The 18,957-nt window shown below is 43.7% G+C and overlaps 1 protein-coding gene and 1 pseudogene across 2 annotated transcripts in view; one reads left to right on the forward strand and one right to left on the reverse strand.

The window, feature by feature from the left end:
- PRR5 (proline rich 5) overlaps positions 1-18,957 on the reverse strand; it is a 43,128-nt gene that overhangs the window by 3,165 nt on the left and 21,006 nt on the right. For both annotated transcript variants that reach the window (XM_066632352.1, XM_066632351.1), the window contains 5 exons: positions 16,634-16,682; positions 14,930-14,987; positions 13,730-13,821; positions 6,608-6,748; positions 1,905-2,043 (listed from right to left, as the gene is read on the reverse strand). In XM_066632352.1, coding sequence (XP_066488449.1) covers positions 1,905-2,043; positions 6,608-6,748; positions 13,730-13,821; positions 14,930-14,987; positions 16,634-16,682 — 479 coding nt within the window. The remainder of the gene's footprint in view (positions 1-1,904; positions 2,044-6,607; positions 6,749-13,729; positions 13,822-14,929; positions 14,988-16,633; positions 16,683-18,957) is intronic.
- Positions 9,267-9,386, forward strand: LOC136656672 (5S ribosomal RNA; annotated as a pseudogene).

An 18,957-nucleotide genomic window follows, 5' to 3' on the forward strand; every position in this document is an offset into this window, starting at 1 on the left:
TCTTTGCTTTAAACTCCACCCCCTTTTTTCCTCCTCAGACATATGCCACCAAAAGAGGTAGTGCCTGTCCAAGGAGATTCCTATGCAACCCCAGGGCCTATGTGGAGTTCAGTAAAAATTAGTTTTACTTACTTCCTGTCTGCCCTCAAGTCACCCCCCCCCACCACCACTGGATGCAGTATGCACCTTTTTGGCACCGCTGCATCAGTGCCAATAGCAAACACAGGGCGCAATCCTAACCCACTTTCCAGCCCCGACCTAAGGGCAATGCAGCTCCAAGGTAAGGGAAAAAAACATTTCCTTGCCTTGAGGAAATCTCAGTGAGTGCCACCCAACTGTGGGATGCAACACACGTCCCACTGGCACAGCTATGCCAGTGCTGGAAAATTGGTTAGGGTTTGGGCCACAAGCTATTTCTCTTTTGGAGATTAAATGATTTTACCTCAAAAGACATAGTAAGAAAGGTTTGCAACTTTCCTACACTGGGGACCCACCATTAAAACAAGAATTAACATTGCACCTGCTTCCCCTCCCCCAAAACAAACAAACAAAGAAAGAAACCAAAACCCATTTACCTTTCTGGCTCTTGTCTGATTCCTGTCTCATGCCATCTAGCCAGGGCAATCATACTGACTGCTCATGAGCAAGCGTCCAGAGGCTGCCATCTGACAATTCACATACACTAAGCTGTGCATGGCTCTTTCCCTTTGTGCATATCTCCCAACAATCAATGACAAAGGAAAAAACAGCAGCAGCATCTTATGACCCTTAATACAGGAAGATAATGGAAGCTGTGCTGAATCAGCAGTTTTCTACACTTCTAACTGGGCGGTGTAGTATATAGTAGATATCACAGAATGTGTCCTGGACAAAGGAAGGTTCATTTCTTCTGGGATACCCTTTTTCCTCCTTGGAAATTCAACAGTATAAACTGCCTAATCCAGACTAGAAGCAAGCTACACGTCTGTGCCATTTTCACCAACTTTCCTACCTGAACCTTAAGGAACCAAGCAGGCAAAGCAGAACCAGACCCAAGGATGTTTTCTGACATCAACTAGTTTGGCTATCTTGCGATCAGTCATACAGCCAATTGTCTCTTCAACTTGTTGACAGGTTCTTGGAAACTGCAACTTTAAGCGAAACCCACTGATCTAGCAGGGCTCTTCTTATTTCTTATGAAACGACTTATAATGAAACTAACTGTGTTGTAGGCTCATTGACATACGTAAACAAGTTCCTACAGCATTATTTCTGGTCACAAAAACATCACTAAGCTTCTAGATAAAGACCCAAAACACTTCTAATATTCAACACAAATAAATGTGAGATTTTTGGGCCAGAGAAAATCCTCAGAGATGTGCAGAGAACCTGCACACTCCACAAAGACAGTGGCCCTGGCCAGGAATTAATTTTTTTCTCATCAACTTTATAACAAAATGACTTAAAATGACATGACTATAAAGTGAGGACTTGCTGTACTGCTTTCCCAACTATAGGAACTACAGGCAACTATAGGAAGTAAGGAAAACTCTGACCCTGCCTTGGATCTAGTTTACCGAGATCTACTTCCTGTAGATTAGTTCCACAGTTTATCAGAGGTCAAGTTGATAGGCATGTTTTTTCCCCCGTTTGTGAGCCAAGTAAAATTCCTTATTTAAGCTTGACTATAGTTATGGAGTACATTTTAAACAAGTTTCTAACAGTCCAAGCCAAGGCATGTCTACTCAGAATTAAGTCCCATTACAGCCATTTTGGTATAATTATTGTGATTTCAGCTCAATCAATGCTCATGCTCAAAAGATGTTCAATCCTGCTGTCATCATATCGCCATCTTCAGCTGGCAAAGACACAGCTGAACCCATCACTGTGTCACATTGTGTTTTAGAAGGTTGCATTCATGTTACCTAAAATACAAGAAGAGTGTGTGATGGGCCCATCACTGGAATACAGGCCATATGTTCCCAAGTAAGGGGAAACAACCTTCTGAATCAGAGACTCCAGTTTTAAATAGTCTTCAGTCACTCCTTTTGATTCATGAACACCCTGAAGAACAGATGGGGAGAAAAGCTAACATTAACCTTCCACAATCAAGTTATGCACCAATACAAAGACAGCCTGCCTATCAAATACAGGGTATGCTATGAAATTTACAGTCTGTGTGTCAGATGCTGCAAGGCTCACAGCAGTCCTGTGGCTCAGGCTCTAGCTTTACTGGGCCTGCTGGGAAGAGAGAGGAACTAAAGGCCAGGGTGGAATAGTGATTCTGGTGTTGGACTTAGTCACAGAAGATGCAGGTTCAAATCTCCGCTCAGTGACGAAGCTTCCCGAGTGACCTTGGGTCAGTCACTCTCTTTCAGCCTCACTCACCTCACAGGGTTGTTGTGAGGACAAAAGGAGGGGAGGAACCAAGTACCCCACCCTGAGCTCCTTGAAGGAAGGGTGGTGTAAAAATGTGAATGAATGTGAATGAAGGCAGTCCAAGCTTGGATATTCATGTAGCAGCCCAGCTGGTCATACAGTCTGGTTGCAAAACAACTCTCCAGCCTTCTTTAATTCCTTTAAACGTGCACATTGCTGCACATTCCAGCACTGCATCCTTCATGGTGGCTGGTGATGGTATCTCTTAATTTTTCCCCATTCCTTTACCATGGTGAGAAGTTTTGTTGAAAGGCAGGTAGTAATTTCAACAAAAATATTACTGTTACACATAGTACAATATTATTCTTGAAAATTTAATTATTATTATTATAGTCTTTAATCTCTGTTTGGTTGATAAGGATCATGAAGCCCTGCAAAAAGTGAGAGGGAGACCAGAATCAGTGGGTATTTTCACATATGAGGCTTAAAACAGTTGTTTAAATTGGTTTGTAATGTAAAAGTAAAACCTACTGCTAGTTCACACCACAATTCATCCTACCTTCAGCTTTTCCTTCTGCATTAATGATCAGATGTTCACGTTAATAGGGGAGAGACATTCAATGGCAATTGCAAATACACAGTGTTTTGATGTGCTTTTTAACAAAGTCCTCCTTCTGCTGCATGTTTTGAAGGATAACCGCAACTCTTTTTCAACTGGCACCCCAAGCCTAGACTGCCCTTACACCAGCCTAGTGGAACTAGCTTTCTGGTAGCATAAGGTGCTTTACAGCGGTTGCTAACACAATCCACTGTTGGATGCAGCCCAGGAAGCCCCTCAGGCTAGTCTGATCTCTGGAGCTGGTGGCAGAGGATTCAGTCTACCAAGGGTTTTCCCCAATAAGCTGCATGTCCAAATGAGGAGTAAAGAAAGGGGACTGGGAAGGGAGTGAAGGCCACGCTCATGTGGAAGCATTTGCAAGAATTCCAACAGCTAAATGTAAAACAGAAATCATTAAGGCACAAGAGAAAGATAAAGAAGGCAAGTTGCTTATAATATCACTGCTGTCCTTTAATTTTCCATGGATTGGGTCCGCAGGGCCCTCCCTCATGTGCCCCCTGTGCGCACCCCCCCCAGAGGCCAATGGAATCTCATATGATAGAGTGCTTCTTATACAAGCATGCCCCCATATCTGCAGGGATTCTGTTCCAGATTCTGCCCCCCCCCCCCGGGGTTAAGTGAAACTGTGAATATGGGCAAATGCTTCCGCCTGCTTCCAGTAGGTCCTCTGAGCTCAGCAGAGGCCGTGGACATCTGCAGGCCTCCTAATGCCTTCCCCAGGCCTACTAATGCCTGGGTTTGTTGCCAAGTAACTTGTAGAAAAGTTTTCTGTCTCAAATATGTGCAATATGGAGATAACAACACTGATGTATCTTACAGGCTGTTAGAGCAATTACAGTAACAAAAAATAAATGTGATCATTGTTTCTTATTGTTTGCTATGGCCTCAACCTGCTCCAATCACAGCAGACACTCGCCTATAAGTCGATCCCACAGATAAGCCAAGGGAAGGTTCTGAGCCAACAATCATGGAATTTTCTATGACCCTCGGATAAGTCAGGGGTTAAACTTAGGGGGGTGTCTGACTATCATTTTGTCTGATTTTAATCGAGGCCAGAACCTGAAAAATAACCCACCACTAGTTGTTACCTAAGAACTGTAGTCTCTAATTTATTAAAAACATAGTAAAAGATCATAAGATACATTTTTATTCTTTTTAAATTCTGGTCTTCATCACCTTTTTGTAAGCACTATCAGAGTAAGTGCACTGTAAACTAATTAATTAATACTGTAATTAATTAATATTGTTAATTAAACAACATACCAGTGGTTCCCAACCTGGTATTCATGTACTCCCAGGGACACTCAACAGGACCTTTAGGGGTACTTGAAAAAGAATGGAATAATGGCAGAAAAAGGCAGGTCATGCTCCAGAATGCCTTGCAAGACAGGAATGTCTTGCAAGGACCAGCAAGGCAGGAAGGGAGGCAGCTAGTTGGCTGTGAAAGCCCCACCAATAGCTAGTTTTTGGTCATCAATCCATATATGAACCGGTGATTGAAAACCAGCACAGTAGAAAAGCTGAAACACAATATGGAAAGTGATCAATCACCCAGAATTTCTCAACACACTTCTGGTGCAAAACAGTGCAAAGGCAGAGTCTTCTGTTCTTTAAACAGATAAAAAGAGAAAACACTGTGATTAATACATGAAGTCAGGGCTTTCATAAAGAGGAGATGAGGGCTTGTATTATTAATTACAAACATTTTGCTACTATGAAGGGTACAATTTATGGAAATGGGCTGCCAAGGGATATGCAAATGAAAAGGGTTGGGAACCACTGCAGGAGAACCATGAATCAAATCCACCTTTAAGGTGTCTGGTGTGTTAAGCCAGAAGCTCTACGTACAACATACAACCCGTAACACATAACTGGGAGTGTGGAATTCAATTCACAGCAGAGAGATGCAGCTGCATATATTTGCAATCCTTTTTACTCAGAAGTAGACCCACTGCTTTCCATGGGTGCTCTTCTTAAATAAGGGTGCATTGAATTGTAGCCTGCTTCAGATGGAAAGGAGGATTCCCACCCTGGTGTTTCAAAAAACAGACCTGCTTTGCAAGCATTTGCCAAGCAGAACCAGGCTGCAGCAGAAGGAAGGAGAATAAAAGGTTAACAAAATGCTTCTAAGGAGCTGTGCCTGCCTGCTGCTTGAGAAACTTGGTGCCTGCCTGTTTGCCTGCCCTTGAGAAATGAAACTTTTCACAGTTGAAAGGCTCTGCCCTCTGACTGACCCGGAGATCAGGCAAAGTGAGAATTGGAGCTTGAATACTTGGCAAAAATTTCACGTCCTACAGGCGAGTATCTACAGTAGTTACTAGATAATCATGCACACATATGAGACAGAGTTATTTTTTCATTTATCCAGTTTTAAAGTATCTGGCTGAGAAAAGATGGAATACATTTTGCAAAAAGGATATTATGAGAAGGCCTCACAGTGAACTGGAAGGTGGAAAACAGTAGAAATGAAATAATGTTCCGCTAATCAAAGAAAGCTTTGCTCTTCAAAGCCCAGCTGATTTTAAATGAAAGAGTTAAACATATACTCAAGTCTCTCCCATTCAGATCAAAGGGACCTAAGAGTGATTAAAGGTTGAGTCTTGTTATTTGCAAGGGTTTGGTTTCTTGCCAGAACTCACATGGATGGCAAAGATCACATTAAAGCAAATCCATTTAAAAAACAATGTCCCTTTGCTAGGTGATTTAAAAACAGCCTTGCTGACCTTTGTGATGTAAGACAGTCATTCAGCAGACAATCCATCAATGAGTCTCTCTCCAAGGTTAGAATTCAGAGACTGTGTTAGAAAGGTTTCACTCTGAACCAGTGACCCCTCCTTTCACTCAGAGAGCAGTGCTGGGAAAATGTGCAAAGGGATTATCTTTCTTTCACATGCTCAGGAGGAAGGGAGGGGTCACTTGCCTTGGAGTGAAGCTGTTCCAAGTGCCTAGAGAGAGAGAGAACGATTGATGGATTGTCAGCCGGCTGCCCTCTCTCGCATTAACAAGGCTATTGTTAAACGACTTTTCCCTTCTCATTGAAAGGGTCCTTCTCAACATATTGAGAAAACCACAGGTAAAAAAACCTGTGGATAATTAGGTTATACATGTATTTGGATGGCTTTTTAAAATTGGTTGTTTTCACCTGACTGTCATTTTCCATTTTCCATCAGGTTCTAAAGAGTTAATACATGAAATGAAAATGGTAGAGTAGTTTTGAAAAACCCCTGAATTCTCATCATTTATTAGCCCACCAACACACAAATATCTATGAAAATGATTTGTAGACAGAAGTCTTGGGGGGATAAAAACACATCTCTCTGAAGTTCCCATCTTTGGTCATCGAGCAATAATGCTTACGGGCAGCCAGATGAATGATTACTGGGAACCCTGTTCTACCGACTGGGGGAACTGCTTCGTCCCAAGTAAACAACTTAAATTTAGTGTAGAAAAGGAGAAACTTTCCTGACCTGCATGGTCTTTGTAGTAGATTGCTACACAGAGCTGGTCACCATTTGGAGTACTTAAAGCACCATCAAACAGGTATGAACCTAAAACTCCAAAATCAGGGATCACATTTAGGTACCATGTACTGTCACAGATACGCATTTGAATATCTAGAAAAACTCGTACCTGAAGAATAAGCAACATCTGGATAAGTGAAGGAGGAACCCTTGCTCGGGAACGAGACAAAGCATCTTCCAGTTTAATATTGAGAGTTATAATATTCCTGAAGTGCAAAAGAGCCAGTTGGCGGACAGAGGGCTCCTTCCCCTACACAAAAGCAACGATCAGAAGAGCATTTACAAAAATGTGAATATTAATTGTCTTCAAATTGGCAGTTAAGCACATTCTAGTCCCACTTTTAGACATAAAAATTTTTATCAGTTAACAAAAAAATGCCAAAAATAATACACATTTCAAACATGCAGAATTGCTGTTTAGCACAGTGTTTCTCAAACTGTGGGTTGTGACCCACTAAATGGGTTGCAAGCCAATTTCAGGTGGGTCCCCATTCATTTCAGTATTTTAATTTAATATATTAGACTTGATGCTATCATAGCATGTGACTGCATTTTGGGAAATGTTACAGATCTGTACTTTTAACAGACTACTACGTATATGCGTTTAACAAGGATAGTAAATGGGACTTACTCCTGGGTAAGTGCGGGTAGGATTGCAGCCTAGGGTTGTTAAAAACGTCTCTGCTTGATGATGTCACTTCCAGTCATGACAGCACTTCTGGTGGGTCCTAACAGATTCTAGGGCATTCTAAAAAGTGGGTCCTGGTGCTAAAAGTTTGAGAACCACAAGTGGTAGCACACTTGCTTCAAAATTACATCACATTCAAACACTGATCACTGCCCATAACAGACATTACACAAAACAGTGAAATATATTGTATCACTGGTTCCTTGATACTCTACACTTCTTGATAATCTTTATCAATTTTTCTAATAGGCAGGTTGACCATTCTGTTAGACAAGGACTTTATTAAGCCACTCACATTTTTGTTGATTTGTTTATGGCACCTGGAAGGACACCTGTGAAAGGCACCTGTGACTATCATTTTTTGAGTCATCTTTGCAGATGTATGTAACAGCGTTTTGCTTATTCCCAGAGCTGACCTCAGACGCTTCCAGAGTTTTGCTGATTGTTCAGCTCCTGCACGAGAGGTCAGGCCCTACTCACAGCTGTGTGCCTCCCAACACACAGGTTAGGAAAAACTCCCAACCCCTCCGTTTCTTTGAGGACTGCTCCCAGGTTTGAATTCTGTATATAACAGAGGGCTCAAAACCGTGGAGACAATACCAGGGCTTATAAAACCAAACCATGCAGTGTGAATGGGTTGTCAGATTTCATTTTTGCACAGAAGAACTACAGTCACAAGTGAGCAGCCTGTTCTCCTCCACTGTCTCTATGCAGCAACACGCAGTGTGCCCCCGTACCTTGGAGGTAGGTGCAGGTCACGCACAAGAAGATCCTCTGTAACAATGCTTGCCCAATGAGCCATCAGCTCTCAACTTCAGGTTCAGGGCACAGTGCCTGATAAAAGCCGATGGTGTTGACCAAGTTGCTATTTTGCTATGCTCTGGGAGCTGTGTACCAGTTGGCAGCAGAGGAAGAAACCAGTCTGGTAGAGTGTGCTCTCAATAAGACCGGTGACACTTTCTTGGCCAACTAATCAAGTCAGGGTTTGTCACCAAGTGGACTAGTACTGGATTGAGATATTTTTCCCCTTGCAGGGTCCCTAGTAGCAGATGAAGTGCTTCAGTCTGCCTGAAATGATGTAGTTCTACAGATGCAGAGAAAGAGGAATGTCCTCTGGAGTGGATCCAGAGATCCAAATAGAGGACTTTGGCATCTCTAACTCATGGGGGGGGGGGAATATCCAAGGAGAGGCTGAACTCTGCTGGTGCTTCAAGGGTGGGATCCTGCCCTACTGATCAGGTTATAATAAATAATAATAATAAACTTTATTTGTATCCCGCCCTTCTCCCTAAAAGGGACCCAGGGCGGCTCACAACATATAAAAACAGTTTTAAAAAGCATGATTTAACAAGATAAAAACATATTAAAAACACATTAACAGAGGCCATAAAAACAGTAGTCAGAATAAAGTCAGAATAAAAAGAGCATAAAACAGCAAGTCATAGAGGAATCCAGCCTGTAAAAAAAAACTAAAAGATGTATAAAAAAGTTAAGAAGGCCATGGAATCAGAAGGCTTGTTTAAAGAACAGGGTCTTCAGGCCTCGCCGAAAAAACTCAAGAGAGGGAGCCATTCTCAAGTCAAGGGGAAGGGAGTTCCACAACGTTGGTGCCACTACTGAGAAGGCCCTATTTCTTGCCGCCGCCCCACGAACCTCCTTGGGCGGCGGCACTTGTAAAAAGGCCTTCTCTGATGACCTGAGAGGATGAGCCGGATTGTACGGGAGTAGGCGATCTCTTAGATACCCTGGCCCAGAGCAGTATAGGGCTTTAAAGGTCAAAACCAGCACCTTGAATTGGGCCCGGAAACGAATGGGCAGCCAGTGTAGTCCCCGGAGAAGCGGACTGACCGAGTCAAATCGCCTAGCTCCAGTGACCACACGGGCTGCCGCATTCTGCACTAATTGCAGTTTCCGAACCGTCTTCAGGGGCAGCCCCTCTGAGTCTGGGTGGGATCAGATTTCTGTCCAGGTCTGCTTGAGAGAAAAACTGGTGCCGCTGGTACACCAGCTGCCATCCAGAAGCAAAGTCAGATCTAGAAGCACTCCCTGTAATTAGAATATAGAGCTAAACATTTGAATTCAATGCAGCAACTGTTACCCTGCACATGCCCAATCTCATCTGATCTTGGAAGCTAAGCAGGATCAGGCCTAATTAGTACTTGGATGGGAGACCGCCTGGGAATACTGGGTGCTGTAGGCTTATACCACAGTCTTTCGAAACTGAAGGTTGCCAAACATTTGAATTCAAATGCATATATCTGAAAGAGCATCTCCCTCCTCTCTGCATGTTGATGGGAGTACCATTTTGTAATGGCTCTGATGCTTCCTGGAGGTTCGCTCTCAGATGGTAGTGCCTGGGGACTCCCGCTCGGTGCATGGCCTTCAGCATCCTGCAGGATTCAATTATATCTCCCAATCATGTCTCCCAGATTGTTTAGCATCTACATGAAAGCACTACATGGGAGAGATTGCCCACAGTTTTGGAACTGGATGCCACCAATATACAGACACCCACCTTTAGCTCTCCTTTCTGTTATATACAATACACTGAGTAGAATACACAGGCAGCAAAACTAATCAATAAGCAATCCATTAAATAATATGTCTATATTTTCCCCTTTTTTCTTTTTAAAATTTGTTTTCTCATTGTTTAGCTGTTGTTTTTTTCTAATGTTCATACATAGGTATCTGCTGTGGTCAGCTGCACCAGCACTCCAACTGCACTCATTCCTAGATAGATTGAATCTGCCAATGGTAACAAATGTCTAGGTGACAACTCATTTGTATTCATGTAAAACACTTTGAAGAGTGCTCAAACGCTTCAGCTGACCCAGAAAGTGTTGGCCTCATTGCTGATGTGAGTTGGCATGTCACCCACAGCTACTACAGAATCTTTGCTGGTCACCCATCTGCTTCTGGACTCAATTCAAAGTGCTGGTTTTAACCTTTAAGACTCTCTTGTCATGGGATCAGGATTCTTGAGGAACCATATTCTCCCATAGCAACCTACCCATCTATTAACATTTGCAGAAAAGTTCTCCTGCTTGTCCCTTCACTTATAGGCTGGGACCCAGGAGACAGCATTCTCTGCAGTTGCATTGAGGTTCTGGAATTCCCTCCCTTGGGACCTCACCTGGCTCCTTCATTATGGCCTTTTGCCATATTCCAGGAGGAGATGACCTTTTGCCATATTCCAGGAGAAATCCTTATTCCAGGAGGATTTCAATTTATAATCTGAATGCTGTGGAGCTGCTCTTACACTGCTGGTTTTGGACAGAGCTTTACTGATGACTAATTTAATGTGCTGCTGGTTTTTTCTGCTTGCTACACTTGGTGAGGTTTAAATTTTATGGTTGTATCAATGATTTCAAACAAATTATTACCCACCTTGTATGCTTTTTGGGAAGCAGAAAGATAGGTTATGCGTTTTTTAAAAAAGTATTGCTTGTGCTTCCCCCAACCCTGTTCTTGTGGGGTTTCTGATACTGCACCCTCCTTAAGGAACCCTGTTCAAAAAAGGACAGGCTGGCTTCACAGGACAAAATATTCTTATTTTACAGGTAATTTCTGATTAATTTTGATGTAAAATTATGATTTTTTTTTTGCCTCAGTGTGCATAACTCTACATTTATTGACATTAAACCATGTTTTCTATTTTTATGCCCAGTCATTCAGTTTGCAAAGATCCTTCTAGAGTTCTTCACAACTGGTTGTGGTTTTCAACACCCTGAATTACTTGATATATCATTAGGAACACTGAAACAATGTCTACAACTGTCACATGCTACAAAAATTTCTAGATGCATTTTATAAAGCAACAGATACCTACCCAAATATGTTAACTACAATAGTGAATTTCACTTGCTTTTCTTAACTTTTAGACAACTTTTCCTTAAAGACTTATAAGATCACAAACTGCTTTTGAAACATCTGCCAGTTTCAAAATGTACTTGCATTATGGGGGTAGGAAGTGAGGGAGAACTTTCTTCACAGGCCACAAGTCCAGACTGGGCATGCAGAATGACATGCTAAGTTCTTTGCATCATAAGAACATAAGAACATAAGAACAGCCCCACTGGATCAGGCCATAGGCCCATCTAGTCCAGCTTCCTGTATCTCACAGCGGCCCACCAAATGCCCCAGGGAGCACACCAGATAACAAGAGACCTCGTCCTGGTGCTCTCCCCTACATCTGGCATTCTGACTTAACCCATTCCTAAAATCAGGAGGTTGCGCATACACATCATGGCTTGTACCCCATAATGGATTTTTCCTCCAGAAACTCGTCCAATCCCCTTTTAAAGGCGTCTAGGCTAGACGCCAGCACCACATCCTGTGGCAAGGAGTTCCACAGACCGACCACGCGCTGAGTAAAGAAATATTTTCTTTTGTCTGTCCTAACCCGCCCAACACTCAATTTTAGTGGATGTCCCCTGGTTCTGGTATTATGTGAGAGTGTAAAGAGCATCTCCCTATCTACTCTGTCCATCCCCTGCATAATTTTGTATGTCTCAATCATGTCCCCCCTCAAGCGTCTCTTTTCTAGGCTGAAGAGGCCCAAACGCCGTAGCCTTTCCTCATAAGGAAGGTGCCCCAGCCCCGTAATCAGCTTAGTCGCTCTCTTTTGCACCTTTTCCATTTCCACTATGTCTTTTTTGAGATGCGGCGACCAGAACTGGACACAATACTCCAGGTGTGGCCTTACCATCGATTTGTACAACGGCATTATAATATTAGCCGTTTTGTTCTCAATACCCTTCCTAATGATCCCAAGCATAGAATTGGCCTTCTTCACTGCCGCCGCACATTGGGTCGACACTTTCATCGACCTGTCCACCACCACCCCAAGATCTCTCTCCTGATCTGTCACAGACAGCTCAGAACCCATCAGCCTATATCTAAAGTTTTGATTTTTTGCCCCAATGTGCATGACTTTACACTTACTGACATTGAAGCGCATCTGCCATTTTGCTGCCCATTCTGCCAGTCTGGAGAGATCCTTCTGGAGCTCCTCACAATCACTTCTGGTCTTTACCACTCGGAAAAGTTTGGTGTCGTCTGCAAACTTAGCCACTTCACTGCTCAACCCTGTCTCCAGGTCATTTATGAAGAGGTTGAAAAGCACCGGTCCCAGGACAGATCCTTGGGGCACACCGCTTTTCACCTCTCTCCATTGTGAAAATTGCCCATTGACACCCACTCTCTGCTTCCTGGCCTCCAACCAGTTCTCAATCCACGAGAGGACCTGTCCTCTAATTCCCTGACTGTGGAGTTTTTTCAGTAGCCTTTGGTGAGGGACCGTGTCAAATGCCTTCTGAAAGTCCAGATATATAATGTCCACGGGTTCTCCCGCATCCACATGCCTGTTGACCTTTTCAAAGAATTCTATAAGGTTTGTGAGGCAAGACATACCCTTACAGAAGCCATGCTGACTCTCCCTCAGCAAGGCCTGTTCGTCTATGTGTTTTGAGATCCTATCTTTGATGAGGCATTCCACCATCTTACCCGGTATGGATGTTAGGCTGACCGGCCTATAGTTTCCCGGGTCCCCCCTCTTTCCCTTTTTAAAAATAGGCGTGACATTTGCTATCCTCCAATCTTCTGGTACCGTGGCCGTTTTGAGGGACAAGTTGCATACCTTAGTCAAGAGATCTGCAACTTCATTCTTCAATTCCTTAATAACCCTTGGGTGTATGCCATCAGGGCCCGGTGACTTATTGATCTTTAATTTATCAATGAGGTCTGAAACATCTTCTCTTTTAACCTCTATCTGACTTAACTCCTCGGTCAGGAGGGGCCGTTCGGGCAGCGGTATCTGCCCGAGGTCTTCAGCCGTGAAGACAGATGCAAAGAACTCATTTAATTTCTCTGCCATCTCTAAGTCTCCTTTTATCTCCCCTTTCCCTCCCTCACCATCCAGAGGGCCAACCGCTTCTCTGGCGGGTTTCCTGCTTCTAACATATTTGAAGAAGCTTTTATTATTCCCCTTAATGTTGCTGGCCATGCGTTCCTCATAGTCTCGCTTGGCCTCCCCTATCACCTTCTTACATTTCTTTTGCCACAGTTTATGTTCCTTTTTATTCTCTTCATTAGGGCAAGACTTCCATTTACGGAAGGAAGCTTCCTTGCCCTTCACAGCCTCTCTAACTTGGCTGGTTAGCCATGCGGGCACTCTCCTGGATTTAGTGGAACCCTTCTTTCTTTGCGGTATACACCTCTGCTGGGCCTCTATTACTGCATCCTGGCCAATATATGGAGATACTGAGCACAGCTAAGCAGGAAGAATAGCTATAATTCTCTTCAGGCAACTTGAATACCATCCCCTGCAGACGGATACTACCAATACAGGCAATTTCCAATGGTGATCGTTTCACCTTCAAATGTTTTCAGGAATACTCCCTCACCCAAATGAGCGCCTGCCAACTCCATCAACAATGGGCTGGGCACCACTAGAATGTGTGACCATTTATGGTTCAGTGTTGTTGAACCAGCAGTGTAGTTTCTGGTTTTTCTGGATTCTAAAGTAACAAAGCAATACCTTACCTGCACAGGATAGAATATAGCCTGAAGCATGGGCAGGACATCGCTGAAAAAGAAATCCCAAGTTTCTGCCAAGGAGTCCAAAAGTTTCTGCCCTATAAATAGAAAAATCTGTTTAGTCAATCAATTTCAACAACCTTTAATGGCATAACACTCTGTTAAGTCAAAGTGCACTGATCAAGGAATACCACAAACAGTGTATTTGTACATGGGTGGGAAAGTTGCACGCAAAATGTGTGTGCCACATTTGAGCTCTGCCTATTTTGGCTGCTTGTTTGCTTAAAATTGCCAAGGCAAAATTTCAAAGCATGGTATGAGGACGCACAATACAGCCACCAAGGTATATTCTGCACTTAGGGCTGTGGTCAGGGCTTGAATGGGTGACCACCTGGCAACTGTAAGTTCCTTGAGTTCCGTAACTGAAGAAAGTTGGAAAGTAATAAAATACACAAAAAATTTATTTGCTTTCTAAATTGTGAATGTTAGTAAGAGCAAACTGCTTTTATCAGGTTGGCATTGTCCACATTGTATTTGATGAGGTTCACATAATTTGGTCTTGGCCCTACAGAACACGCTTGCAGCACCTGGAACCTTTTATGCCCTTTCGTAAAAGCTACTGCTGATCAACTGGTTTGACAAGGAATGAGGAGGGAGGACTAAATCCAGTTCCAGCTGCCCCTTGGGAACAGCTCATGAGCATCATTCCAGCTTCCCCCCTCCCATTAAATAAAAGTAAAAGAAAACATTGCATATGCAGCAATCATAGTTCCAAAATCAGCCTGGAAAATTATGCACAAAACTTTTTCCCCGTCTGGTTAAGTATACAAATGCAAAGGCCTGCTTCCACCAACCAAGCACTAGCTGGTTAGGAGTGTTTGTCTTGTTACATTACACATGCCTGAGAATTTGTAATCAGGTCCAGGGTTTCTTTTTCCATTTTATTTGTTATATAGCACACAGATAGAGGGGATGAAAAATGGGGAGCAATCAGTCACAAAGGTTTATAACATTTGAAGAAAAGGAGACTGCAGCTTGCTCAGCTTATGTGCCGGACAAATTCCATTTTCTTATTCAGAAGGCAGAAACATTAATCAACTGCTGAGGTGGTTATTATGGGTTCTGGTTCAAAGTCAGCTGAAGGAAGTTTTTACTTGGATGTACTTTTGCATGCCACTCAGAAGGCATAATTGATATCTCAATTACCTTCATAGAATCGTATCTTGTCCCTCAGGATCACCATGCCTTTTGTAAGTAGCTGGTTCTGTAAACAAAACATACAATAACTTATAATTTGTCTTACCCTACATCTAATACAGATTCAGGCAGTGCAATTCTAAGCAGGCCAGAAGACCTGTGCTGTAGCCAGCGCAGGGCTGGGGCTGGCTGTGGCTCAGCCTGAGGCAAGGGGAAACTTTTCCCCTTACCCCAGGTAAAGAGGCAGCAGCGCCAATGGGTCTACTTGGATCTGTACCACCTGATGCAGATTGGAGCAGAACAGAGCAGCGCCATGTGGCCTGGGAAAGGGGCTAGGATCCATCATAACTGACGGGTCTTGGCCCTGCCTCCCGCTCCTCACCTGCCCGCCCTGGGAATGCCCGCCTCCTCCGGCCCGGAATGCCTCCCCGCTGCCCTCACCATGCCTCCCCAAGACCCCTGCGCCAGCCGAACTCAGCCAGTACGAATTCACTTGCTGCTGCCGCAGAAACTGGATTTGGCCTCCGTGGGCTAGTACACCTTCGTGTGCTGGCACAGCGTACTCCCACAGAGGTGCAAACATGCTTTACGGCATGTTTGCGACCCTCCTGGCTGGCTGGCTGGCACAAGGGATTTGCTGGCACAAGGGTTCAAGGTGTAGTAAGGATTGCGCCCTTACTCATTTTTTAACCATGAGTCATTCTTTCTAATGTGAGTTTATTAAAAGTGGCTTGTCCATATTTCTGGTTTATCATTTGGAAGGATAGATGATAAATGAATTATCATTTTGGATGGATGATGATAAATGATAATAACTTGTGCTAACTGCACTATACAAAACTCTCCATCTTAATGCATTATAACTTCATGAAGCCTCAGGGTAGCCTCAAGACAGCCTAGACAGAGAGAAACTAGAATTTCACAATGTAACTCTTCCTGGACTGAACCTTTGCAGACTGCAAGTGGCACATAGGATGTTCAAATTTCATTCAGCCCCTTACACTAATCACTCAACTGTTTTCAAACCTTCTGACTTGTCTGCCAAAAACCACTGACAGGCATATGCCCAGGTGCCCATTCACTTTATATTTGCTCTTACAGTTATTAACTATTTTTCCATACTGTCTTTTGACAAAAAGTTCTAGAACAGAGGAAAAGAAATAATGGCATCTCCTTTAATGCCACTGCACCCTCCTGGGTAGTGCATAACCCAAGTAACTATGTGATGGCTCTGCTTGATAAGGAGGAGAGGAGGGAAATGGGGAACTGCCATCCCTTTCCATTGAGCTTATACCTCAGAAGCAAGGTCTCAGTAATACGGTTTGAGCCTTGCCACACTCCAGCCCTCTCCATCTTAAGCAAAGAGAAGGGAACTGCTCACTGAGGAGGAGGAAGAACACTGAAAGGGGGGGAAGGAAAGGAACACTTCTTAAGGGGAAGGGAGCGCTGCTTGCTCAGAAGAGGAGGCACCACAAGACGCCTCCCCTCGCCATCCTACCTGGGTCAGCGGGCTGCGACAACCCTCTGGCACATGGGAGAAGGTTCTAGTGCAACTCCACATGTGGCTAGAATGTCTTTTCCAACAGCCATAAGGGACTGAACGCTGAGCATTCCACCAGCTTAAGAGCCCAATAAGCTTGGGCTGCTAGTTAACAAGTTCACAATGCAAAAAGAACTAAAATTAATCACAACGAAGTAGGAAACTATGCAAACCTGTAAATATTCAGTGAAAAAGGATCCCAGCTCAGTTTTCAGTAGTTGCCTGCACCAAAAAAAAAAGCACAAAAAAATTCCATGTAACCTTCACACTGTATTGTATACATACAGTGAAGTAGATCTTTGCCTATGAAAGCTTGAAACACATTAAGGCTACAATCCTATCCATACCTTCCTGGCAGTAAGCCCCATTGACTATAATGGGACTCACTTGTGAGTAGAAAGGCATAGGATTGGACTGTAAGTTCATTAGGTTTTAAGGTACCAGAAAACTCCTTGTTGTTATTATACTATTCACGTACTACATATTAGAAGGCATGATTGCATGACCTGTGGATAGTCCCTACTCCCACTGCACTGCAATACATACCATGTTTATGAAGAATGAGGTCACTAGAGACAATTATTATTTCTAGTAACGCCTGAAATCTGCAGATGCTTAGGAAACACAGGACAGTACCACGATGTACTCATGCTTGGAGAAATTCAGATAGAAACTTAGTACTTCAAGCATGACATCTAATAGACATTTACATGAAAACCCTCTCAGTGTCCAACACCTAACTCTGTCACATTATAGGTTAATACAGTGTGGCAAACTCCCTGTGAATTTGGGAACCAGTACCATAAGGCATTCTGACAAGACAGGAGCATTATGTTGGGCCCAACACACACGGGCTTGCACCCCATCAATGGGTCACGATCCACAGTTTGGGAAGCACTGCAATAACTTATATTAGTAGTTCCACTACAAGCAAATGGCTCTCATAAAACTCTAAATTCAAGTCTCACTGTGGATTAATACCAAATACATTTGCAAGAGCCTACCTGAAAATATCTTTTAAAAATCCCTCCCCTCCCAAAAGAACCACAGAATCTCACACTTCTGACTATACATGCATAGGACTGGGCTTTGCAAGAGGCTGCAAGGAGGTACTAGGTGGGAAGTTACTGTCATTCTTTAATGGCACAGGCAATGCATTAGTGCAGGGCATGCAGACTGAGGTCCAACTTGTGTGTTCAGCCAGTTTCTTTTTTGGAAGTTGTTACTCACTCTCCCACTCCCGCCTCCTGGCAAGGAAGTGAGAGCCACCCCATAACAATAACGGAAAAATCCAGGATTTTAAATGTAGCTGTGTTTAGGCAGCAGTCTCCCTCTCCCACTAAAGGTCATAGCAAAGACAAAAGGTTCTTGCTGTTCCTGTTTTAAATTATGTCATTTTAAAAAAAAAAAAACTGGATAAAAACAAAGTTAAAGCATTTCAAAATTGCCATGTCAGTGCAATGCATAACAATAGATTTTGCCACATGGTTGGGGAGGCTGTGGCCAAGTGGCTTCTGACAGCTGTGCAATGTAGTACATAGTTAACACTGCAGGTTAGAGGAAGAGCTGAGATGGTTTGAATTCTGAGTCAAAAACCAGAAATGGCTCTCAGGTTACAGCACTGGTCGATCTACTTAAACAGCAACCCAATCCTAACCTTGAGATGTGTCTTGCACCTCCTCATACACTGGCGCAATGACAGCCCCACCAGTATAGTCGTTTCTCCACCAACAGATGTGCCACAGACACCAGGACAATACTAGAAAAATGCCATGGTGGTGTAATTCTGACACCAGTGCACAATGAGATTTACTTGCCCAGATATCCCCCCGCTCCCCCCCCCAAAAAAAAACATGCATGACACAGATCTTGGAAGAAAATTAGGGTTATGTTTTACTGAAAGCTATAATGTCAAGCAATTGGTAAAATGCAGCAGTTTCAGAATAATACCCCCCCCCCTTAGCGTGGGCACCTAACTGGGAAAAGACAACTAACCTGTCTAAGCTCTCCCATGTGCAAACCACCCTGGTTCAGGGTCTGGTGTCATCTGAGGGCTCACCCAGCTTCCTCACTGCCAACCCCTGTAAAGGGTGTCAAGGAAGTGGAATTGTTCCACCCACCTGAAGCCAGACAACTCCTAAAGCAGTCATCACAATTCAAGCCTGGAAGTCAACCAGACTGCCTGACCTAGCAAGCCCCTGGGAACACGACTTTTGCTTGCCTAAAGGAAGACATCTGATCACTAGTTCTCTTCCCTGCCCTGCACTATCCTGCCACATTGGGGGCAGCCTGGAGCTTACCATTTCCCTGTATCACAATCAGTTCACTCAGGGCCTGTTGCAAATCTGCCAGGAAGATGCTATTCCCAACTCAAAAAGGATAGAGGTTGTGGGAGGAAGTGAAGAATGTACAACAGCCTGGCCTGGCCTGGTGCTTTGTTCCCTGACTGGCCAGGGCATGGCTGCAGCAGAGTCCCAGGAAGGTTCCACGCTAGCCA

The sequence above is a fragment of the Tiliqua scincoides genome, chromosome 6 (assembly GCF_035046505.1).
Source record: "Tiliqua scincoides isolate rTilSci1 chromosome 6, rTilSci1.hap2, whole genome shotgun sequence".
In the NCBI taxonomy this organism is placed as follows: Eukaryota; Metazoa; Chordata; class Lepidosauria; order Squamata; family Scincidae; genus Tiliqua; species Tiliqua scincoides.